Raw genomic sequence first — 23,352 nt, forward strand, 5'->3', positions numbered from 1 at the left:
TCCACATGGATCCTCAGGATTTTTGCACTAGGTCACCCCAAATTCACCATCAGATCACATAGCATATCCATGGCTACAGCCTGCACCAAAAAACACACGCACCCACTGTTTCATGGGGCCGCAATGGCGCAAAAACGTGGTTACAAAGCATGGATCCACATGGATCCATAGGATTTTTGCATTGGGCTACCCCAAACTCACCGTCAGATCACATGTCTGTGGCCACAGCATGAACCACAAAAATCATACATCCACTGTTTTGTTTAGAATATTTTTTTCTTGTTTTCCTCCTCTTAAAAACTACGTGCGTGTTATGGTCAGGTGCGTGTTATAGAGCGAAAAATACGGTACTTCTTAGCCTTTTCTTCTCCTGAAGATGTCCTGCAAGGCAGTGGATATGGATTTTTCCTCGGGGTTTACTCCTGAAGCCTTTCTCAGAAATGAGTATAGCCCCAAGGCAGCGGAGGTTTAGGCCTAGTGACTTCCTTCTCCTATGGTCTACCTTCCCAGGTTGGGCTACAAATTTAATAAATCTTCCACAACCCCTGGTGTGATGTGCTAGCCATGCAGAGAGAAATTAGGAGTGCTTACCAGTTATATTAAAGGAGAGCGTGATCTGTGTGGCATAAGTAGTTGAGCTGAACAGTCTTGCAGTCTGTAGCTGCATAAACGCTTGGGCACATGTAGAGAGAAACAGCTTCTACCTACCTGTCTTTAGTGTAACATGGGAACAAGCCTATCAAAAAAGAAATGGCAAGTTTACCATGTAATATGTGATCCAGCGATTGGGCTGTATGAACGCTACACACATCAGTTTTGTATCATTTTGCCTGTCCTCACTTCTCAGAAATCCTGGGAATTTGAATTCTGAGATGCAAAGAATCCTCTTTCAGAAGTTCCTAGCCTCTCTTCACAAAACAAGAACGCCCAAAGTTTCAGGAAAAGAATTTGACGGTGAATCACTTTGCTGCATGGGCATGACCCTAGTAAGTGAGTCAATTCCCATCTGCTTAATTTTGGTAATGGATCTGTACTCTGTGCATCCTCTCTGGTCTCCTTTAGATTGGTGCTTAATGTGTAAGTTTAGTTCAGTTCAGTTTGACTGAAAAAGCAGGGGCATTTTATCCCAAGAATAATATTGAGCAATTCAGTAGAGTGCAAACAAAGCATTTAGTACAGTGGTGTCCAAAGGGCCAGATTTGATGAAGTGAAAGGCCATAATGGCCGACCAAAGTTGTTAACCTTTTTTTAGGATTGAAGTTGTTGAACTTTTTTAGGATTTTACCCCATAGTTGTTGAGCTTCTTTTATAGGATTGAAGATTGAGGTTTGGGGGGCCAGATTAAACCGACTGGCGGACTTTGGGCATGCCTCGTTTAGTATGTACAGTGGTACCTCTGGTTACGTACTTAATTCATTCCAGAGGTCGGTTCTTAACCTGAAACTGTTCTTAACCTGAAGCACCACTTTAGCTAATGGGGCCTCCTGCTGCTGCTGCGCCACCAGAGCACAATTTCTGTTCTCAGCAAAGTTCTTAACCCGAGGTAATATTTCTGGGTTAGCGGAGTCTGTAACCTGAAGCGTATGTAACCTAAAGCATATGTAACCCGAGGTTCCACTGTATGTACGAAGTGTTCGATGGTAATGAATACTAGATAATTCGGGCCCTAAAAAAAAGATGGGCTATTCCACAAAGGGTCTAGCTAAACTCTAGAATTCTTGGTTCCTTTTTGTTCCCTTGGTTGGTCACAGTGAGAGCAGGATGCTTGACTAGATGGGCCTTTGTCCTGGTCCAGCAGGGCTTATTTCCATATGAGAGAGTCAGAAATTGAGACTGTGGTCTGTGTTTTTGCAGCAGCAAGATGACTGGTGCCCAGCTTGAGATTCTACCACTTCCCCCACATACAGAACTTTCTCTGCCTTTCTACAGAACTACAACACCCCTCTTTAGATGAAACAAATGCAGTTTGAATGCAGAAAGGCGTCAAAGGTAAATAGATGGCTATAAATCATTGGTGATCTAGGCAGGTTTGCCCAGGAACAAACAAGGGGGTTGGTTCTTGATACAATTCATAACCATATCACTGATCAAACTAAGCAGATGGACTTTGGAACCGGGATTAAGCTCAAACAGGTTGTGGAAAGGGAAGTCTCTTGGATGCTAGCAATGGTGACTGGGTTGGGGTTCTGCCAATCAAATGACCTACAGTATGTTTCAATGTAAAAAGGAAAAGATTAGGCACTGAGGCCACACTTGCCATTTCCAGGAGCCCCAGAGTGCTTGGCTGTTGGACAGATCCATGTAAGTAGCTACGTCTAGGAGACTCTTCACCACTTTCTCCTTTGAAATCTCTGTTAAATGGTGTTGGCAGACTGAACTGAACAAGTCTGATGTTGTAGGAGTATGCACAGCTAAATTCTGGGTGCGATAGGCTGCAAATTAAGAAAAGGGTGCCTTAAGAGGCAAATACCTGTATTTTTTGCTCTATAAGACTCACTTTTTCCCTCCTAAAAAGTAAGGGGGAATGTGTGCGTGTCTTATGGAGTGAATGCAGGCTGTGCAGCTATCACAGAAGCCAGAACAGCAAGAGGGATTGCTGCTTTCACTGCGCAGCGATCCCTCTTGCTGTTCTGGCTTCTGAGATTCAGAATATTTTTTTTCTTGTTTTCCTCCTCCAAAAACTAGGTGCGTCTTGTCGTCTGGTGCGTCTTATAGAGCAAAAAATATGGTAATTTCACCCAGAGGCAGAGACCTACCATGATGTGAATTTTCTGCTTAAGCTTGGAGAGAAAGGAGGAGAGGGGGAGAGAGAAAGAGAGAGAGAGAGAGAGAGAGAGAGAGAGAGAGAGAGAGAGCGCAGACCTGTGGACTCAGTGCTCTTCAGGCAAGTTTCACTGGAATTAACAGGAACCGGGCAAATCTGGGTGTGACCGCAGCCCCCAATGAGTTCACCAGGGCTTCTTCTGAAAAACCTCCGAAGCCGTTTTGTGCCTGTAAACGCAGTGTTGCCAGATGCTGGCCTGTCACTTCAGATCACTGAGTCTCTCTAGTCCTCCGTTGTGCGTAAGCAAGAGACATGTTTCCCTTCAAGGCGCCAAGTGTGGAATGGATGCTGTCGAGCTGCAGAGGTGGAAACAGTTCATTTTCCAGCTTCCACGATAGCTGGGTCTACCTCTGCTGTTGGAGGCAGTAGGCAGGGAATTGCCAAGGATCAAGAGAGCGCTGTTGCGTTCATGTCCTGCATGTGGGTTTCCTCCAGGCACCCGGTTGGCCATTGTGAGAACAAGAGAGCCAGGGTGGTATAGCAGCAGAGTGTTGGACCAGGACTGAGGAGACCCGGGTTCAAATTCCTGCTTTCAGCCATGAAGCTCACTGGGTGACCTTGGGCCTAGTTATCTCTCTCAGCCTAACCTACCTCACAACAGAGGCGCCAGCTCATGAGGGAGATGGGGGGGGGGGGTCCAACGTTACGCGCAATTGATGATACAGTTCAAAAATCATGCAGTAATTGTTTCTGAGCTGGTGGCTGTCAGGAGCGGGTGTCAGGAGCAGGCCAGCAATAAATCACACAGCATCAATGAAGTTAACTCTTTATTCAATAAACCACGGTCAGCTCAGGAGGCCAGGCCTAATGAGCACAGCCACTTATCCCAGCAGATATTGCCTCTATGAGGCAGTTGTGAGGACTGCCTTTCCACAGTCCTTCTACCTAAGTCTCTTCCTCCCCCAGGTCCTTCCCAAGCAATCTGAGACTCTGTCACTGTATCTGTCTTTGTTCCTCCCTCTTCATACCTTTCTGGTTCTGGGACACCATGGGGGAGGGGAGCTGGTCACAGGAGGAGGGGGTGACATCCCAGCTGCTTCAATGGCCTGCCTCATCTCTGTCTCTTGGCCCCCCTCCTCTCCAGCCTCCGCTTCTGCCTCTGATACTGAACTGTTCTCTGCCACAGACTCTTCCTGCTCACTAAGCCCTGTTACCTCTTCAGCTTCCGACACCTCCTCCCACTCTTCTCCCTGTCAACTCATTGTTGTCCCACCACCACTCCCTGGGCTCTGAGCCTTCTTCCGTTTGGGGTTTACCCAGCCGGGGCCTCCCACCACTCCTCTGCATCCAGCCATCCCATGACAGTGGCCTTCAGCCAGCCCATCAGTATCATCTGACTTTGGTGATGGTTTGGCTTCCTCCAGAATTTCCACACATCTTGAGCCTAATCCAAATGGCTGTCAAATCAAAACTGATGAAGTGTTACAGAGAGAGCTGCCCATCTAATGACCCTCCGTTAGACAGCAAAGCCCTAACCACATCACACTTTTGGTTTCAAAGACATGAACTTGGTGGTTAAACCTTGAAGAGCAAAGTGACAGACTCTGCTGGGTAAAGTAGACAGGATTCCCCATCTTAAGTCCACTGCTATTGAATTGACGCCAGATCCAGAGCTTCCAAACAAAAACAGCAACAGCAAGCCTTCCAGAGCAGCAGGCAATCTGGGGAAGAATTTTGCATTCCAAAAATCATGTACTGGTTTGAAGAGAAATTTGGGGGCTTCTAATCCCCTGGAGGGGACGCGGGTGGCGCTGTGGGTTAAAGCCTCAGCGCCTAGGACTTGCCGATCGAAAGGTCGGCGGTTCGAATCCCCGCAGCGGGGTGCGCTCCCATCGCTCGGTCCCAGCGCCTGCCAACCTAGCAGTTTGAAAGCACCCTTGGGTGCAAGTAGATAAATAGGGACCGCTTACTAGCAGGAAGGTAAACGGTGTTCCGTGTGCTGCGCTGGCTCGCCAGATGCAGCTTGTCACGCTGGCCACGTGACCCGGAAGTGTCTGCGGACAGCGCTGGCTCCCGGTCTCTAGAGTGAGATGAGCGCACAACCCTAGAGTCTGTCAAGACTGGCCCGTACTGGCAGGGGTACCTTTACCTTTAATCCCCTGGAGACCGAACTATACAGTATATGGCACTTACTTCCTAGGAGATCTCCTCCCCAAAGACACCCTGTGAACTCCAGCAAAAGACTGGCACGGTGTGGGAAAGACCTTAATCCCTTTCCTCTGAAAATACCTCTCTCACCACAAAAAAATCGCTTCCCCAAATGGCTCCCCCTCATTCCTCAAGTTTCCTCCGATAACCCCTTGGAGGATGGGAAGCATTTTTGCTTCTTTATGTAGCTATTCAAACTCCCTCCCTCCAAGGTTTGAAGAGCAAACTTACTGCCAGTGCTCTGCATAAGTCCAGCTCAGTGATCCTTCACAGTTCCAGGAATGCAAAACTGATGTCACCTGCTGCGCTCCTCTTTAATTTTAAAGGCAGCTGAGGAGCGGAATCTGTTTTGTCAAGGCTGGAGGCAGGCGGCAGCTAACTGCCTGGTTAAATTGTCGAGAAAACAACCCAAAAGTACTTAGGAAGTTTAACTGTGTAGCTTTTACGCTACAAAGCTTTGAAGGGAGAAGCTTTTAATCCATCTCTTCTGGGAGGGACCTTCCAAGCTTTTCAACTAGGAACCAATCAGAGCCGGTTTCCTTTCCCGTTGTGGCTGCTGCAGGGAAAGAGCTAACCGGGAAGTCTCTGAAACTCAACATCAACTCGGCAAGGACGAAAGGTACAAAATTGGCAATAAGTTGGTCTTTCAGAGTGGCAGCACCCACACTTTGAAGTGCTCCCTGGTTTGGTGCCTGCTGAAAATATTTCTATTTAGGTAAACCTACCCAGACATGTGCTGGCATGTGTTTTAAACTGGCTTTTAGCTTACAGTTTGAATTACAGCAATTGTTGGATGTTTAAAATAGTTGTTTTTAACTGAATTGGGTTTTGTTTTTGTTTTTTACTGATTATTTGATCATCTTATTCTTTTTGCAAACTGCTTTGGGGCTTCATTACAATCAAGTAGTATATAAACCTCAGGTAAAGGTAAAGGGACCCCTGACCATTAGGTCCAGTCATGGCCGATTCTGGGGTTGCGGCGCTCATCTCGCTTTATTGGCCGAGGGAGTCAGCGTACAACTTCCGGGTCATGTGGCCAGCATGACTAAGCCACTTCTGGCGAACCAGAGCAGTGCACAGAAATGCCGTTTACCTTCCCACCGGAGCGGTACCTATTTATCTTCTTGCACTTTGACGTGCTTTCGAACTGCTAGGTTGGCAGGAGCAGGGACCGAGCAAAGGGAGCTCACCCCATTGTGGGGATTTGAACCACCGACCTTCTGATTGGCAAGTCCTAGGCTCTGTGGTTTAGACCACAGTGCCACCCGTGTCCCTTCATAAACCTCATGTAGTCCCATCTAAATCTAAGCGTTCTATCTCAAGAGGTTCCTGCTAAACCCCAAATGGGTGTCCACTCTCTGCTTGGGCAAGGAATTTTAAGGTGTTTCAAACTCACACCTGAGCCTTCTTCCCCGCCCATTCAATTTACATTTTTCTGAACCTATAACATTTTAAGTTTACGGGGGGTGGGAGGGCGGGACGCACAATGTATGATCTGGCCATTTATCCGCTGCAGAGCCTCTGCCTACCTAGATGCAACGGAGAGTGATTCTTCTGTGACACGTTAAATTTTAAAATGCCCCAAGACACAGGCTGCAGACACACTGTGGGATGTAACATAAGCAGGCAAGTACAACACTTCCTGTTTGCCCTGAGCAGACACAGAGGGGGATGTTACTGCAGCCAGGAGGACTTCCTGTCACACCTGGGCTGGAGCATCCTCCCCCTCCGTGTGACCAGGTAGATGGGCGTGACCCTGTGAGACCCTGTAAAAGGGCTGCTCACGCAGCCATCTTCCCTTTCTCTCTTTTGCTGCCTTCTTCCGATATTGGTGTATTTAGCTGTCTGCTGGCTCTCAGCCAGCAGGGCATGGGCTTATATCCCTACATGGGACGAACTCACTCTGGTTTCTGTAACTTCAAGCTAAAGCCTGCCTTCAGGGAACCTACTGCGAACGGCATGTAAGTCCAACTACACCTTTTTGTTTTTGTTTTTCTGGTTTTTTCTTTCTTTAATTCTTGTTAATAAATAGATAATACAACAAAAGTTAGTAAAAATATGAATTAGTTTAATTTATGTAAGCAGAATACTACTTGTATATGGTTTTTGCTTACACGGATTATATATATATGTTTACTCAAGAAGATTTACAATACGTATGTATATGTATATGTTATACGAGATGTGCTATATGTGTCATATGATATAAGAGATTGTTAATAAATCAAGTAATTTAAACAAACAAACAAACAAACAAACAAACTTCCTGTTATACTTTTAAAAGAAGACTGTTGTGTCTTTATTCTTTTTAGGAGGGATAAAGGGGGAATTTACCAGGATCAAACCCAATCTGGACAAGCCAGATTGGATGCTTAAACGAATCTACCAACTAGCTTCCTGCAATATACTGGGGAATGTACCCTGCCACTGACTCACAAGTGTAAGTGAGGAAGGATAATATTTAATCAATATATCCTCTCCTACTATCCACGACATTACCACGCACGCCACACATTTAAAGCACTTACCCACCCAAAAAAGAAAACTGGGAACTGTAGTTTACCCCTCAAAGAGCTATAATACCCAGCGCCCTGGTGGATGGAAAGGTGGGGAAAGGCCAAGGTGGGGATGAGGTTGTCAAGGGGGCAGAGCTATCTGGGAGAAGCTGTGGGTCCAATGGGGATGCACAGGGACCATGACTGTATCCTCCTCTTTTCCTGCCTTCCTTTTTCTCTGGCAGGGCTCTTGCACCTTTTGGCAGGCAGAAATTAAAAAGGTGAAGAAGCCCTTCTGAGGAAACCCACCTCCAGCTGTGTTGTGTATGCCTGTTGTTGTTAAAGGCTCAAGAGTCCTGATATATATAACAAAGAGAGAGATGGCAACCGTAACCCAAACGCTTATGGTGGCAACCATGGAAGGTCTCTTCCCTCAAAGACAGAGATGCATAATAATGCAAGGTGCTGTATTTTCCTTGTGTCTTGTTTCCCCAGCAGAGAGCAATGCCTACAGGACAAGGGAAAGATGCCCAACCAGAGGGGCGCCCTGAGCTGGGCGAAGTGGACGGGATTCCCCTGGCAAAGGCTACTTGTCAGGAATGGAGCCGGATCCAGAGCTTCCAGGCGAAGCCAGACGACCTGCTCATTTGTACATATCCCAAAGCAGGTAATTATCTAGGGACAAAGCTGCACCCAGTCTGAGAGTTGCAGAAGCACAAAACTCAAGATTAGTCCAGCGAGAGTCCTATATTGCCTTCAGAAAGACGGTTCTGCTAGGTCAGGCATAGGCAAATTTGGCCCTCCAATCTTTTGGGACTACAATTCCCATCATCCCTGACCACTGGTCCTTTTAGCTAGGGATGATGGGAGTTGTAGTCCCCAAACATCTGGCGGGCCGAGTTTGCCTATGCCTGTGCCAGGTAGATGATTATTACATTCAGCTCTGTGGGTGGTGACCATTCCATGCATTAATGTTTGTTCTTTTTATTTTCGGAGCACATGCAGGGCTCAGAATCTCTAGGTTCATCTTTTGTGTGTTTATTATTATTATTATTTTAAAAAAAACCAAGTTCCTAGTCCTAGTGAGTTTGAACGCTGTACTTAAACTCATGTGTGCTGAGAGGGCTTTAAAGGTCTCTATCTCCCGTTCTTACAGCTAGCAGAAGCAGTATAAAGTGTGCAAAGTTGGCACATAGTGGTAAATATGCAAAATCTATTCAGAATAATTAGCTTGCTGTGCTATTGATTACTGTAAACTTTCTGGGCACAGATCCACAACACAACTTTGCACCTGCTAGTTCATAGTGATAGATGGAAAGTAATATGCATTAGTGGCTGGAGTCACATGGGTGCTGAGCTGCATACAGCATGCACAGGAGCCCTGTAAGCAAAAGGGGAAAGGGGATTTAAGTTTTAAATAGCATACAGGGCAAGAGAGCTGAGGTCCTGGGCAAAAGACTGGGCCTGAATATATGAGTGCTGATTTTCCTTCTCTCTCTCTTTGTGCATTATGCCAGGTACCACCTGGATACAAGAGATAGTGGATATGATCCAACAAGAAGGCGACCTGGAGAAATGCCAGCGGGCCCCTGTGCATCATCGCCACCCATTCATTGAGTGGGCACGGCCACCCCAGCCCTCAGGTGACAAATACAGCACCATCCATATTCCTGTGGTGCCCAACCCAATCTCTGGGTGGGGAGAGACTTCAGGGATGCCTGCTTTTAATCTGTTTCCTTGGAACGAAGGTCACTAGAGACTGTGGCATCTTTAGGATATATGGCTTTACTTGCACAGATGTGCAACCTGAGCATAGGCTCACAGCAGGAACACTCCAGCAGATCTTGGCCTCCCCTTTAGGTTTCCAGGGAGCCTCTATCCCTGTCTTTCTCAAGCTTCCAGCCCAGACAAAACTCACCCCAGACTAGCTCCCCTGGCCTCCCCCCCCCCTTTTCTAGGATGAAATGGTATCCAGCCAGGTGAGATGGGGAAAGGCCCACTCTTCTCCTCCAGAAGCATCTCCAGTTGTTTCTATGGCAACACACCTGGTCTTCGCCAGCTTCTAGGCATGTGCAGATAGGATGCTTAACAGACTTGGCCAGGGCCCTTATTTTGAAAAAGAGACCATTCTGACCAGTTCAGCAGGTTCCCTCTTGTAAAAGGCTGCCATGTTGTAGATACAAAACCACAGGCTTGGTTGGAACCCACAGGCTTCCTCCAAACCAACCCTTCAATCCTATAACATTATAAAATGGGTTTCTCAGCATAACTACCTTCCCCAGGTCTCCCTGAAAGGCCAATCATGTAACTCGATTTGGATTTTGAAATGGATTCCTTTTTCACTGTGTTTTGCCCTCCGAAATGGGACAGGATGATCTCCCTTCCCTGTTCTGCCACTAATGCCTCACTCTTCTTTGAGCAGGGGTTAATCAAGCAAACGCGATGCCTTCTCCACGGACTCTGAAAACCCATCTCCCCGTGCAGTTGCTCCCTCCGTCCTTTTGGGAGCAGAACTGCAAGGTAAGGGATGGGAAAGGGGGCCTCACACTTTGGGAAGAGACACGCTTTTGCTTCATTCTGAGAGGTAGATCCTAGGGCTAAACTAGGTGCCATGCTAATTTCGGGAAGGCAATCAGCATGTATGCTTTTAAAAATGTAAAAATATCAATAACAGCTGTGAGATACCCTAAGCAGGACTCCTTCTTCTCCCCTCCGTTGCAATGTTGCAACAAAAATGTCTTTTTGATGCAAATAGCTTTGCAGAGGCAGTTAATTGGGATTCAGATGTGGTGGAGAGCTAATCTCTCCCTTTCCACTCCCTATGGTTCCAGCACCCTCAGCACCTGCTCTGTACATTTTTAAAAAATGTGCATAGTAATTGCATTCACACAATTAATTTCAACACCTGCGGCCCTCCAGATGTTGTAGAACTACAACTCCCATTATCCCTGATGGTTGGCTACATTGGCTGGGGCTGATAGGAGTTGGAATCTGACATCCTCTTGGAGGGGTACAGGTTTCCCATTCCCAAATTTGGACCTTAGGCAGCTCTCTACCACTTGGCTTGTAAACCAGATTCAACCCAACTGCCGGAGCAGCTACTTCCCATTTCCAGATGTTCGTCTGGATGCGATGAAAGTCTTTTTGTTGTGGGATGGTTGCACATGTCCTGTGTGGTTCAGCTGCCACCATGTGGCAAAGAGGTGTCTGGACTCCATGGGGTGCATCTCAGCCTCTTGTGACCTTTGCAAGAGAATGGTCCAAGGATATATGATGCTGTTGCATTGCTAGGCTGGGTCAGCTCCAGACTGTCTGTATTCTGCACGAGGGATTCAGGCACACACCAGAACATTAGATCTCTGCAGTTGTCAGGGTGCTGTCAGCGGATCCTGGCTGGTTGCCCAGGAAAGTATAAATACAAGGAAGAGTTTCTTACTGCCCTTTTTCATTTCAGTCTTTACAGAGAGAGGCTATAGAACCCAGCCTCTTGGATAATGGCGTTGTCCCAAGTGAATCTCCACCCCGCCCACCCCCGTCTCTCCCAATTCCTCATTCGTCATTCTTATCGTCTCCTCTATGGGTGCTACTATGTGTCCTCTGTCTTCAAACTCTTTGCTCTCCTACTTTTAAGCCTCACCGGGTTCTGGGAGATAGAGGGTCTGGAATGCTTTCTAATGACTACATGTCAGCCAGGTGTTGCTCTGGCTCTCCCATGATTTCCCAGCTTCCCCCTCATCTGCCTCTGAGCTGCGACCTCCCTCAACCCCCTGTTGTAAATCTATACTCTCTTCCTCCTCCCTGGAAGGTTCAGGATGGGGAGGCGGTCTCCACCATTCCTCCTCTGCCCAGTCCCTGACAGCAGTTAAAATAGATTGAAGTGCTTTTTGCAGTTTGGAAAATGATGGGGATATACACTGCAAAGTTTGGGGTGAATGAATGATCAGCAGTGGGGAAATGTACAACCACCATGCAAACAAAACAGGATGGATGCCATTGTTGTATAACCTCCCTGCAAACAAATCAGAACAAATGCTCTGGGAAGACCTAATGTGGGTGCTTCCAGATGACCTGTTAATATATTGACCATTCATCCTGATTAGTTTTGTGGCGAGCTTAGCAGACATAGATTTAGTGAGCATTTATCCTGACTTGTTGTGGGGAGGTTAGATGACGTTGCATCAAAGCAAGAGCTAGCCCACACTTTCCAGTACATTTCCCCTTCACTTTCCTTATTGCAAAAAATCCAATAGTTATGGGGATGCAGGTTTGTGATGCAAGACTGATTGTGGCTGAAGCAGCCCATAGCATTTTGAGGACTTTTATTTGCTGCCGTGTCCAGCTGAGAAGTCTGGGGTTGTGTTTAGGAAAGGTTACAATGCTTCCCTGAGTTGTTGGGCAAGTTGTAGGGAGCTGGTTTAAGTCTATGAAAAGTGTGTTGCCTCCAAGACAACTATAATCATGCAACCTGAATATTTCTTTACACGACTCTCATTATTTTTGTGTGGCATTCAGTTTGGAAGCACCCTTGTCTAATGTCTGTATAAACTTTGTGCAAGCAAAAGGAAGAAGTGAAAGATGCTGAAAAGAGGATACTTGGGTGAGCTAGAGAAGTCCTACGTCTGTCACCTTGGAGCTTCCTGGAGCAAAAGCTTGTTAATGACTGAATCTCCTAGTTAAATGCATTAATGCCTCCCATTTGTCTTCCCCATTCAGTTCCTTTACATGGCAAGGAACGCTAAGGACTGCATGGTGTCCTATTTCCATTTCCAAAGGATGAGCAAGGTGGTACCTGCCCCTGGAACATGGCAGGAATATTTTGAGACTTTCATGGCAGGCAAAGGTGAGTTAAAAACTATGCACCCTTCCCTCCTAATTTTTTTGATTATAGCAATAATGACAACACTTTGCACGTGTGAGAAAGTTACAATAATGAAAAGGTCAGATGCAGTTGGTGACAGTGTTTATAAATTGCATTTGGTGGTGGTGTTAGCAGCAGTACCATTGTGTTTTTTTGCTCCTGCTGGGGGATTTGTCACTGTGCTCCTCATCGCCTCCACTCTGTGTCTTCCAGTGGGCTGGGGCCCGTGGTACGATCACGTGAAAGGCTGGTGGAAGGCAAAAGACACGCACCGTGTGCTCTACCTCTTCTATGAAGACATAAAAAAGGTGAGCTGATCAGGAAAGCGGTGGGGCCTTCTGGACAGCATCCCTTGCGGAGATCAGACTCTGGCAATAGTGCAGGGATGATGTGGAGTGAATCTGCATAGGGGAGAAAGTGTCAAAAAGCCTGTCCCATCTGCCACACCCAGAATGAATTGCTGGTGAGAATCAGATGGCGGCTCTGTCATCGCCCCTCCCTCATCTCTTGCCAAAAGGAAGCAGGAAGAGGCTGCTAGTAAGCTGGGGGTGGGACAGCTCCACAAACATATTTTCCTGCCTATCCTTGGTCCTCTTCCCCCACCTTCATCTTTCATAAGCTTTCAACAGATCCTGTGTTGTGTCTCCAACCCTGGTTTCCAATCTTGTCTACTTGCCTCCTCCTCCTCCTTGTTCTATGTTAACGATACCAGGCCTGATCCTGCAGACACTGCTCACATGTCCCAGGTACCCTTTGACACTACAGCAGCCTTCACCGTGGCCTATAACCAGGGGGGGATGGGAGGACTCACGGTTGAGGGGGGACTGCATTTGAGGGAGGACAAGAATACAGTGACCACAGCAATAAGCCCTGCGAACAAGGAATAAAACCTGTTAACGTGGTTTCCTTCTGGCTTTTACACTATTATGAAGGAGGTCTCCATGTTGGCCAGTTTGAAAAAATGGGCAGATTGTGGAAGATTTACAAGCAGATCTGTCTGCTTGGGATGCCAAGGCACTTCCCTTAAACATTCCTGTTCTCAGCACCACCCTGCCCCTTCCCAGCGTCCTTTTTCTCAGGCCAAACCCTGCTGCACTTTCTCCATCTCCACACAGGACCCAAAGCGTGAGATCCAGAAGGTGATGCAGTTCATAGGGAAGCAACTGGATGAGGCGACCGTGGACAAGATTGTCCGCCACACTTCCTTCGAAGTCATGAAAGACAACCCCATGGCCAACCGGGCTGGCGTGCCCATCTCGGTCATGGACCTGTCCATTTCCCCATTCATGAGGAAAGGTATGGCTTCCCCCTTAACATCTTTATTTTGGACGGTGCCAACTAAGCTCAACAGGCAGAATGCTGAAATCCCACAAGTCACGTTACCTGAAGGAAAAGGGCCTTGTCTTAGAGGGCCCTCCAGAGTGGTGTTTTAATGTTCATTGGCGGTGGGTTTATTAATTGTTCTGTGATGCTACCCCATGTTTGCCGCGCCGCCAGAGCACATCCTGAAGCAAAGTTCTTAACCTGGAGCACTATTTCTGGGTTAGCGGAGTCTGTAACCTGAAGCGTATGTAACCTGAAGCGTATGTAACCCGAGGTATCACTGTACAAGAAGGATATCTAAGTCTCCAACATATATAGACTTTTTCTTCGAACATCCCCCCACGCCCTTGCAAAATCTCTCATTGAGAGATTACTGCTACATCCTAACGACATTGAGCGCTGTGAATATACCCACCCTGGTAGTTTATGGGGCATAATAGCAGACAGTGCCGTTGAAAACTTCTCCCCATTACGCTGAGTGGATTGTGTGTGTTTCTTTTATAGGGACAGTTGGGGACTGGAAGAATCACTTCACGGTGGCTCAGAATGAGCGGTTCAATGAAGACTACCAAAGAAAGATGGCTGATACTACCCTGACATTCACCATGGAGCTCTGAGAGCCAAAAGTCCAATGTCAGAATCCCTTAAGAGGTTTCCCTGAAAAGTGAAGGCTCACCTCAGCCAATGTCCTCAGGGGGTTTGCCTTTTCCAGCAGCACTAATAAAGAAAAAGTGTTTTATAATTTCACAGGCTGTATGTTTGGATGCTTGATTCCATGTGGGTGGGGACACTGCTTTCTGCTTGGTGGCATTTCCTGATGCACACTGTGGCATTTGCTTTCTGGTGCAGAACTTGGTGAATCTGTGAGGCCCCTAAAAACTCCAGCTTTCACTGAGAGAGGTGGGAGAAGTCTAGGGCACTTCTAGCCTGTGACTATTTTCAGGTGAGATTCAGCTTTAATTGCACAGCCTGAATTTGCTGGCATGTGGCTGAATCTTACCTGAAAATTGGATCACTTGTTATGGAATGACCCCTCTTGTAAAACAAACCCAGTTCCTCAAAAGATTTCTTGCAATGATGCAAAGATTTCTTGCAATTTCTTGCAGTGATGGGGAAATGCCCCAGAAAGTGATAGATAAACACTTGCTAGCTGTGATGGGATGATGAGCTGCTTGTGCGTAAAGCTTGGTCCCTCAGAGTTTGGCCTGATTATCAAAGCTCTGTCTATAGCGGAGCCCCTTAAGCATGACTCCCTCAATCGCTGGCAGAATCCGACAGTGGGCGTTTGCAGAATCTCTTCCAACATAAAAGCTCCTTAACGGAAACGCGTCTTCGGGATTCTCGGCGCGACAGTTTCGGGCGAGGGGTGGGTGTCCCTATAGGAAGTCCTGAAACTTCCCCACTGTTTTTGCTGGAAGTGTCCCTGAGCCATCCCTCCAACTCACTTTCCCTCGGAGCTCCTTCTCTCCCCCTGCTGGTTCCCTCCTCTGCTGCTAAGTCTCTCCTAGCCTCCGTGAGCCCTTCCACCACCTGCCCTTCCGATGGCAGTTCCCTGACACTACCCTCACAATCCATCTAACCTCCTCACAAACAAATATGGGTGAGAGCTCATTCAATACCTAGTGTTGGCTAACCTGTCTGCAAACAAACCAGGATGAATGGTCGATTAGCTTAGCTTCAATATCTGCTTGTCTCTTCACAACTGAAGAGACAAGTTCTTACGAATGTGAGCACAACATTTCTGATTGTCCTGTTGCTATTTTGGTGGATTCAGTCGGTAAAGCTGTGCAATTAAAGTTGCTTTGCAACTCTTGCACAACAAATGCACTCTCCTCACCAAAAATCTCAGACTTTTTCTGATAAGTAAAGCAAAATGTTTGTGATCAAGAGGGAAATGCAATGGAAAGAGTGAAACAGCATTTGCTTGATGCAATGTCCTGTAACTTCCCCACAGTCAAGTCAGAGTTGTTATAAGAATTCTAATGTCCTAAATATAAAATAAACGTTCATAAATGTAGAAGGCAAACACATACTTAAGTATATAAACCATGTGTCTGAAATAGTACAGGAGAGCAATCCTGAAGCTATTTTGACTCTCCCAAATTGACCTTAATTATTTCTATGCAAGGAGGAAGGAAACGGGGAAAAGCTTTCCAATTGTCTTTTGCTTACCTGTCTTAAGGGCATATTTGTGCAGGAATAGGGTGAGCCTGTGACCTGGTTTCAGGAAAGTATTTACCATCACAAATGAATGGCCAGGCTGCCCAGGTAAAGCAATCAGTGACCATTAACAGATATCCTGGCAAACAGGATTTCTGCTGTAGACCACCGCCTTCTGTGATGTATGTATGATGTTTCAGGGGGTGGTCTTGAGCCGCAGGGTGGGCAATTTTAAAAGTCTACTGTATTTTTTGCTCTATAAGATTCACCAGACCACAAGACGCACCTAGTTTTTGGAGGAGGAAAACAAGAAAAAAAATATTCTGAATCCCAGAAGCCAGAACAGCAAGAGGGATCGCTATGCAGTGAAAGCAGGAATCCCTCTTGCTGTTCTGGCTTCTGGGATAGCTGTGCAGCCTGCATTCGCTCCATAAGACGCACACACATTTCCCCTCACTTTTTAGGAGGGAAAAAGTGAGTCTTATAGAGCAAAAAATACGGTATATAAGGGCTTGTGCACCATTGTTTGGGGTTCCTCCTGCATGTGGTGAGTGAGGACCCTGTTGCAACAGTTTAATAAAGATCAGGCTTACTAGCTGCTTTGCTTCTCAATATTCTCTGGTTGGCCTCTTGTTATTTTCTCCTACCAATAGGGAACCCACTTATTGGCTCTTGGATGCCCCATAAGGGAAAAAGAGCAGGTTTTTTCTATAACAGAGTGAATGCTCAATAAAAAGCCGAGATCCTCTAACCTCCCCACACATTTTGTGCGAACAAAACGCTCAATCAACAGGATATCTGAAAATGGCCTGGCTTAAGAGTGTGAACGCGGCTTCAGATGGCAGGAGTGTTTTGGCAGATCCTGATTCCACCCAGTTACCTGCTGCATCTCCTGCCCACCAACAACTCCCGAGACCTTCCCTGCTGTTTTATGATTATACAAAGGGATGAGGCACGGGCCATGCAGAGCCCTGAGGCCTAACACTGGCGCCAAATCCTGCTCAGCCTCTTCTGGATTCTGAGATGTCACCAGGCCTGCTTTCAAGCCGATTTTGTGCAGTATAAACATGTTTAAAGCAAAGGAACCCAATCAAACTTGAGATTAGCCTGGTATGCCCAGTATCTGGTTGCGCACCACTCTGTTGGGACCCCACTATACACAATCACTTTCACAGGTCTACCCAAAGCCCGGAAGACTAAACTAGAACAAGCCAATACAGAAACCAGAAAATTCTTTACTATGCACTTGCCACACCAGGCAATATTATCACGATAGTTTCTTGTCCAAGCACCTGCGTCAGGGTTTCATTTCAGTGCTAGGTACTTCAGGAGTCGCTTTCCTCAGCCTCCAACTCCCCATACCCCGACGGATGTTCCTCAGGGGCTTCGTCCAATATGTTGCTTCTCCTGACGGCTGCGTCTTGGCAGTCATCCAGGCAAAGATTTCTCTCCCTGTCCTCCTTCTCCTTTGCCCACCTCTGTAGCACTCCTTGTGGCCAGTTGAGTTGAGTATAGTACGTTTCGACTGGGGGGGCAGAAGACCTCAGACACTGACAGCGGACATTTGCTCTTAACTCGGCCAGTGCTCTCAGGGGATGGCGGAGCCTCATCAGGCCCTGTGGTTCTTGGCTACTTTTGTCTGGCTCCTTCCCACGTCTCCTGGCTGCGTCTTTTGGGTGGACCTGAGCCAGCTCCCTGGGACCTGCTCCTCTGGATGGAAGCTGATCAGAACGTAATGATTGTTCAGACCGGAAAGAGGCAGAATCCATGATGCAACAGGAGAGGAGGCAGCCTTGGTTATCAAGGTGTGGAATTGGTTACCGACTATTCTTTTGTAGAAGGATTGTGGCCACCACAGAGGCTGAGGGCAACCTCCACACCTTGGCACTGGCTCACGCAGCTGGTGGAAAGTTTCTGGGGGGGAATTAGGAAAATTAGAACCAGGTTACCTAAACGATCGCCTTCTACTATATCAGGGATGGGGAACCTCAAGCCCTCCTGCCCCCAGGCTGCACTCCCTCCTGGACCCCTCACTGACCCTCCACCACCCCTCCCTTAGTGGCTTTTGCCAGGCTGGAATTGTATCCTTCAACTGCTATGATCTTTCTTGCTTGCATGAATGAAGGGCTGTGCTTGTGTATGGACCACTGGTTCTCATGTTGCTGGAATGCAGCGTACAGTCAGTGCCGGATTTACATATAAGCTAAACAAGCTATAGCTTAGGGCCCCACTCTCTTGGGGGGGGCCCAAAAAAATTAAAGGGAAAAAACCTGGATGCACATTTCTAAAATAGAAGATGAAAAACAAATAAAATAAAAACTACATACAGCAAATGGCTTTAGATACCTATTAGGTCCATAAATTACCATATAGTACGTTTCTGATAACAATTCAAAGTGTTGCTGCTGACCTTCAAAGCCCTAAACGGCCTCAGCCCAGTATACCTGAAGGAGGATCTCCACCCCCATCGTTCTGCCTGGACACTGACGTCCAGTCCTGAGGGCCTTCTGGTGGTTCCCTCCCTGCGAGAAGCCAAGTTACAGGGAACCAGGCAGAGGGCCTTCTCGGTGGTGGCGCCCGCCCTGTGGAACACCCTCCCACCAGATGTCAAAGAGCAAAACAACTACTAGACTTTTAGAAGACATCTGAGGGCAGCCCTGTTTAGGGAAGCTTTTAATGTTTAATAGACTATTGTATTTTAATATTCTGTTGGAAGCCGCCCAGAGAGCCTGGGGAAACCCAGCCAGATGGGCGGGGTATAAATTATTATTATTATTATTATTATTATTATTATTATTATTATAGCATACATTAAACACGAAATACAGCGACAATTTGTTGCTGACAAAGGACAGCTGGACATATAAAGGGACCCATTACCTTCAGTAGCTTAGGGCCTCATCAAACCTAAATCCGGGCCTGCTCACAGTATACATGTGAAAATGGTATCATAGAATCATAGAATAGAATCATAGAATCATAGAGTTGAAAGAGACCACAAGGGCCATCGAGTCCAACCCCCTGCCAAGCAGGAAACACCATCAGAGCACTCCTGACATATGGTTGTCAAGCCTCTGCTTAAAGACCTCCAAAGAAGGAGACTCCACCACACTCCTTGGCAGCAAATTCCACTGTCGAACAGCCCTTACTGTCAGGAAGTTCTTCCTAATGTTTAGGTGGAATCTTCTTTTTTGTAGTTTGGATCCATTGCTCCGTGTCCGCTTCTCTGGAGCAGCAGAAAACCTTTCTCCCTCCTCTATGTGACATCCTTTTATATATTTGAACTTGGCTATCATATCACCCCTTAACCTCCTCTTCTCCAGGCTAAACATGCCCAGCTCCCTTAGCCGTTCCTCATAAGGCATCGTTTCCAGGCCTTTGACCATTTTGGTTGCCCTCCTCTGGACACGTTCCAGTTTGTCAGTGTCCTTCTTGAACTGTGGTGCCCAGAACTGGACACAGTACTCCAGGTGAGGTCTGACAAGAGCAGAATACAGTGGCACTATTACTTCCCTTGATCTAGATGCTATACTCCTATTGATGCAGCCCAGAATTGCTTTGGCCTTTTTAGCTGCCGCGTCACACTGTTGGCTCATGTCAAGTTTGTGGTCAACCAAAACTCCTAGATCCTTTTCACATGTACTGCTCTTAAGCCAGGTGTCACCCATCTTGTATTTGTGCCTCTCATTTTTTTTGCCCAAGTGCAATACTTTACATTTCTCCCTGTTAAAATTCATCTTGTTTGTTTTGGCCCAGTTCTCTCAAGGTCGTTTTGAAGTGTGATTCTGTCCTCCGGGGTGTTAGCCACCCCTCCCAGTTTGGTGTCATTTGTAAATTTGATCAGGATGCCCTTGAGTCCATCATCCAAGTCGTTGATAAAGATGTTGAATAAGACCGGGCCCAAGACAGAACCCTGTGGCACCCCACTAGTCACTCTTCTCCAGGATGAAGAGGAACCATTGATGAGCACCCTTTGGGTTCGGTCAGTCAGCCAGTTACAAATCCACTGAGTGGTAGCATAGTCAAGACCGCATTTTACCAGCTTCTTTACAAGAATATCATGGGGCACCTTGTCAAATGCCTTCCTGAAATCAAGGTAGGCTACATCCACTGCGTTCCCTTCATCTACCAGGGTTGTAATTCTGTCAAAAAACGAGATCAGGTTAGTCCGACATGACTTATTTTTCAGAAATCCATGCTGACTATTGGTGATCACAGCACTCCTTTCTAGGTGCTCACAGACTGTTTGCTTAATGATTTGCTCCAGAATCTTCCCTGGTATTGATGTCAGACTGACTGGGCGGTAATTATTTGGGTCCTCTCTTTTCCCCTTTTTGAAAATAGGGACAACATTTGCCCTCCTCCAGTCTGCCGGGACTTCGCCTGTTCTCCAGGAATTCTCAAAGATGACTGCCAGTGGTTCTGAGATCACATCTGCCAGTTCTTTTAATACTCTTGGATGCAGTTCATCTGGCCCTGGAGACTTGAATACATCTAAACTAGCCAAGTATTCTTGTACTATTTCCTTAGTTATTCTGGGCTGTGTTTCCTCGGCTGAATCATTTGCTCCAAATTCTTCAGGTCGGGCATTGTTTTCTTTATCGGAGAAGACTGAGGCAAAGAAGGCATTGAGGAGTTCAGCCCTTTCTGTGTCCCCTGTTTGCATTTCACCATCTTCTCCTCTGAGTGACCCCACTGTTTCTTTGTTCTTCCTTTTGCTACAAACATACCCATAAAAGCCTTTTTTGTTGCTTTTAACCTCTCTAGCAAGCCTGAGTTCATTCTGTGCTTTAGCTTTTCTGACTTTGTGTCTACACGTGCTGGCTATTTGTTTGAATTCCTCTTTGGTGGTTTCCCCCCTTTTCCATTTTTTGTACACATCCTTTTTTAATCTTAACTCAGTTAAAAGTTCTTTAGATAGCCACCCTGGCTTCTTTAGGCACCTTCCATGTTTCCATCTCATTGGTATTGCCTGAAGTTGTGCTTTTACTATCTCCCTCTTAACAAACTCCCAGTCATCATGAACTCCCTTTCCTTTTAGTATTACTGTCCATGGGATCTCACCCAGCACTTCCCTAAGTTTTATGAAGTCGGCTTTCTTAAAGTCAAGAAATTGAGTCCTAGTATGCTTGGCTGCTCCTTTCCACTGTATAGTAAACTTCAGAAGAGCATGATCACTCGCGCCTAATGATCCTTCCACTTCTACCCCACTACCAGGTCATCAAGATTGGTTAGGACCAGATCTAAAATGGCTGTTCCTCTTGTTGCTTCTCCCACTTTCTGGACAATGAAGTTGTCTGCAAGGCCAGTGAGGAATCTGTTTGATCTTATGCTCTTGGCTGAGTTCGACATCCAACAAATATCCGGGTAATTGAAGTCCCCCATTACTACTATCTCCCTTCCTTTTGCATGCTTGGCCATCTGTTCCAGGAAGGCATCATCTATGTCCTCCGTTTGGCTTGGGGATCTATAGTAAACTCCCACAATGAGGTCACTGTTATTCTTCTCTCCCTTAATTTTGACCCAAATGCTCTCACTTTGGCTTTGAGGTTCTAAATCTTGGATCTCTTCACAGGTATACACATCCCTGACATATAACGCCACTTCTCCTCCTTTCTTGTCTGCTCTGTTTCTCTGAAATAGATTGTATCCCTCCATTATTACATTCCAGTCGTGGGACTGAAGTACTTCCTTTTTGCTTCTCTGACATCACTCACTTTCTGCATCTGGCTCCTCCCATCATTGCTAAGTGCCCTAAGGTCACCTGCATGGGTGAGATTCCCCACCCTTTCTCTATATGCATTCGGCAGATCCCTGAGATTGTCAGAGGAGGCCTTGCTGATGGTGCCTGAGCTGTGCAAGGCCACCTGGTGGTTACATTCCCTCTGGAATGCTCTCCCACCTAGGACTGGGGAAGCACCGACTGTTGGGGGTTTTAGTTACTAAAAACTATCTTGTTTGCTCAGGCTTTCTCAGATGAATAGCACTGATCCTACTGCCCAATACCATTTGTTGATATCTGTAACATTGGTGGTGGTTGCATTTTTAATTGTTTAAATGAATTTTTTTGCAAAAAAAATAGTATTTTTCTGTGTATAAGTTGCCCCCATATTTTTAGGCACTCTAATTTAAGAAAATGGGGAGGAGATTGCCCCGTGTATAAGATGACCCATAGTTTTTTGCATAATTTTAAAGTAAAAAAACCTAGTCTTATACACGGAAAAGTATGGCATATTTGTCAAAACTACATACAAAAAATGTGTTTATTAAGACAAATTCACACTAAAATGTGAGGGGTTTTTTTCCAACACACAAATTTCAGCAGAAATGTGGAAAACTTAATTTCTGGTTATAAAATTGAGAAAAGGAGAGAACCGCAACTGACATGGCTCACCTACCCCTGTGAGGGGTTAAAGAAAAGGGATAGTCTACCAATTCTTGCATAACAGGCCGGGAACACAGAGGGTGTTGGTGCGGAGTGTTTTTGTAAAAGGTTAACATAATAAATAAAAAACGCAACAAATAAATATTACACTGTGAGTAATTACAAAAGGGAAATAAATTACCACAGGAGTTGGATCAGAGGCATTTACTATTTTACCAGGAGTAACTGTTTCTTGGTGAGGAGTTAGTATAACCTAAGTTGAAGTAATGATATTTTCCTTCCTTCCCACAACATAAGTTCAAAATGGATCAAATTCAATTTATTATTTATACCCTGCCCATCTGGCTGGGTTTCCCCAGCCACTCTGGGCAGCTTCCAACAAAGATTAAAAATACATTAAAACATCAGTCATTTAAAAACTTCCCCAAAGAGGGCTGCCTTCAGATGTTTCCTAAACGTCAGATACTTGTTTATTTCCTTGACATCTGTTTGGAGGGCGTTCCACAGGGCGGGCGCCACTACCGAGAAGGCCCTCGGCTTGGTTCCCTGTAACTTCGCTGCTCGCAGTGAGGGAACTGCCAGAAGGCGTTGGCGCTGGACCTCAGTGTCCGGGCAGAACGATGGGGGTGGAGATGCTCATTCAGGTATACTGGACCAAGGCTGTTTAGGTCTTTAAAGGTCAGCACCAACACTTAAAGAGATGCCATGGCTGAAAGGAGGTTGTGAGTGTAAGAGAGATGGGAAGCAAATGTAACCAGGGGAGCCTAATTCATGCCTTATCAGGAAACAGGACAGACAAAACAATGGTTTTACGCATTCACTGTTTTCTGCCTTCCTGAACTGGGAACAAATCACCATAATTGTACGTCAGTCTTGCTTCCTTCGGCACACTGGTCCTAAACAAAACTGGTTCCTACGTGAACATACATACCTATGTTAAATGATTTGCAAGATCAAGATCTCTAGCATCCCAGATTGCCTTCACATCCAGTTTCCTCCACATCCAGGAAACACCTGTGGTGGTTTTGAAAGCTTTTATTACCAGACTGAAGGGTGGGGACAGCTGCTAGGACTTGGTGCTCCTTTGTTGCCATGACAACTGAAAGTCCCTTTGCTGGTTGCCAAGACAATGGAGTTCCCATGGGGATGAAGGTTCCTT

At 46.3% G+C, this 23,352-nt stretch overlaps 1 protein-coding gene and 2 long non-coding RNA genes across 8 annotated transcripts; 1 reads left to right on the top strand and 2 right to left on the bottom strand.

Moving 5' to 3' along the window:
• Positions 1–771: 771 nt before the first annotated feature.
• Positions 772–14,395, top strand: LOC310829249 (sulfotransferase 1C2-like). 6 transcript variants are annotated; one of them, XM_083707517.1, is made up of 9 exons: positions 772–986; positions 1,855–1,989; positions 7,963–8,134; positions 8,985–9,110; positions 9,890–9,987; positions 12,181–12,307; positions 12,539–12,633; positions 13,441–13,621; positions 14,153–14,395. In XM_083707517.1, exons 2-9 carry the CDS (start codon positions 1,951–1,953, stop codon positions 14,263–14,265), a joined length of 951 nt encoding a protein of 316 aa, XP_083563643.1. In that variant the 5' UTR covers positions 772–986; positions 1,855–1,950; the 3' UTR covers positions 14,266–14,395. The 6 variants fall into 6 exon arrangements, with proteins under 6 accessions (XP_083563643.1, XP_083563644.1, XP_083563646.1 ...); XM_083707518.1 differs by having other exon boundaries at positions 773–986; positions 7,966–8,134; XM_083707519.1 differs by lacking the exons at positions 772–986; positions 1,855–1,989 and adding exons at positions 2,245–2,301; positions 5,520–5,591.
• LOC310829327 lies at positions 5,663–7,336 on the bottom strand. Its single transcript, XR_014557228.1, has 3 exons — positions 7,236–7,336; positions 6,256–6,943; positions 5,663–5,888 (listed from the first exon to the last, which is right to left on the bottom strand). It is a non-coding gene; the product is annotated as an uncharacterized lncRNA (long non-coding RNA).
• Positions 14,396–17,023: 2,628 nt separating the features above from the next.
• Positions 17,024–23,278, bottom strand: LOC310829315. The gene is made up of 2 exons (XR_014557215.1): positions 23,125–23,278; positions 17,024–17,722 (listed from the first exon to the last, which is right to left on the bottom strand). It is a non-coding gene; the product is annotated as an uncharacterized lncRNA (long non-coding RNA).
• Positions 23,279–23,352: the final 74 nt, after the last annotated feature.

This window comes from Podarcis gaigeae, assembly GCF_964106915.1.
Source record: "Podarcis gaigeae genome assembly, chromosome: 13".
Taxonomy (NCBI): domain Eukaryota; kingdom Metazoa; phylum Chordata; class Lepidosauria; order Squamata; family Lacertidae; genus Podarcis; species Podarcis gaigeae.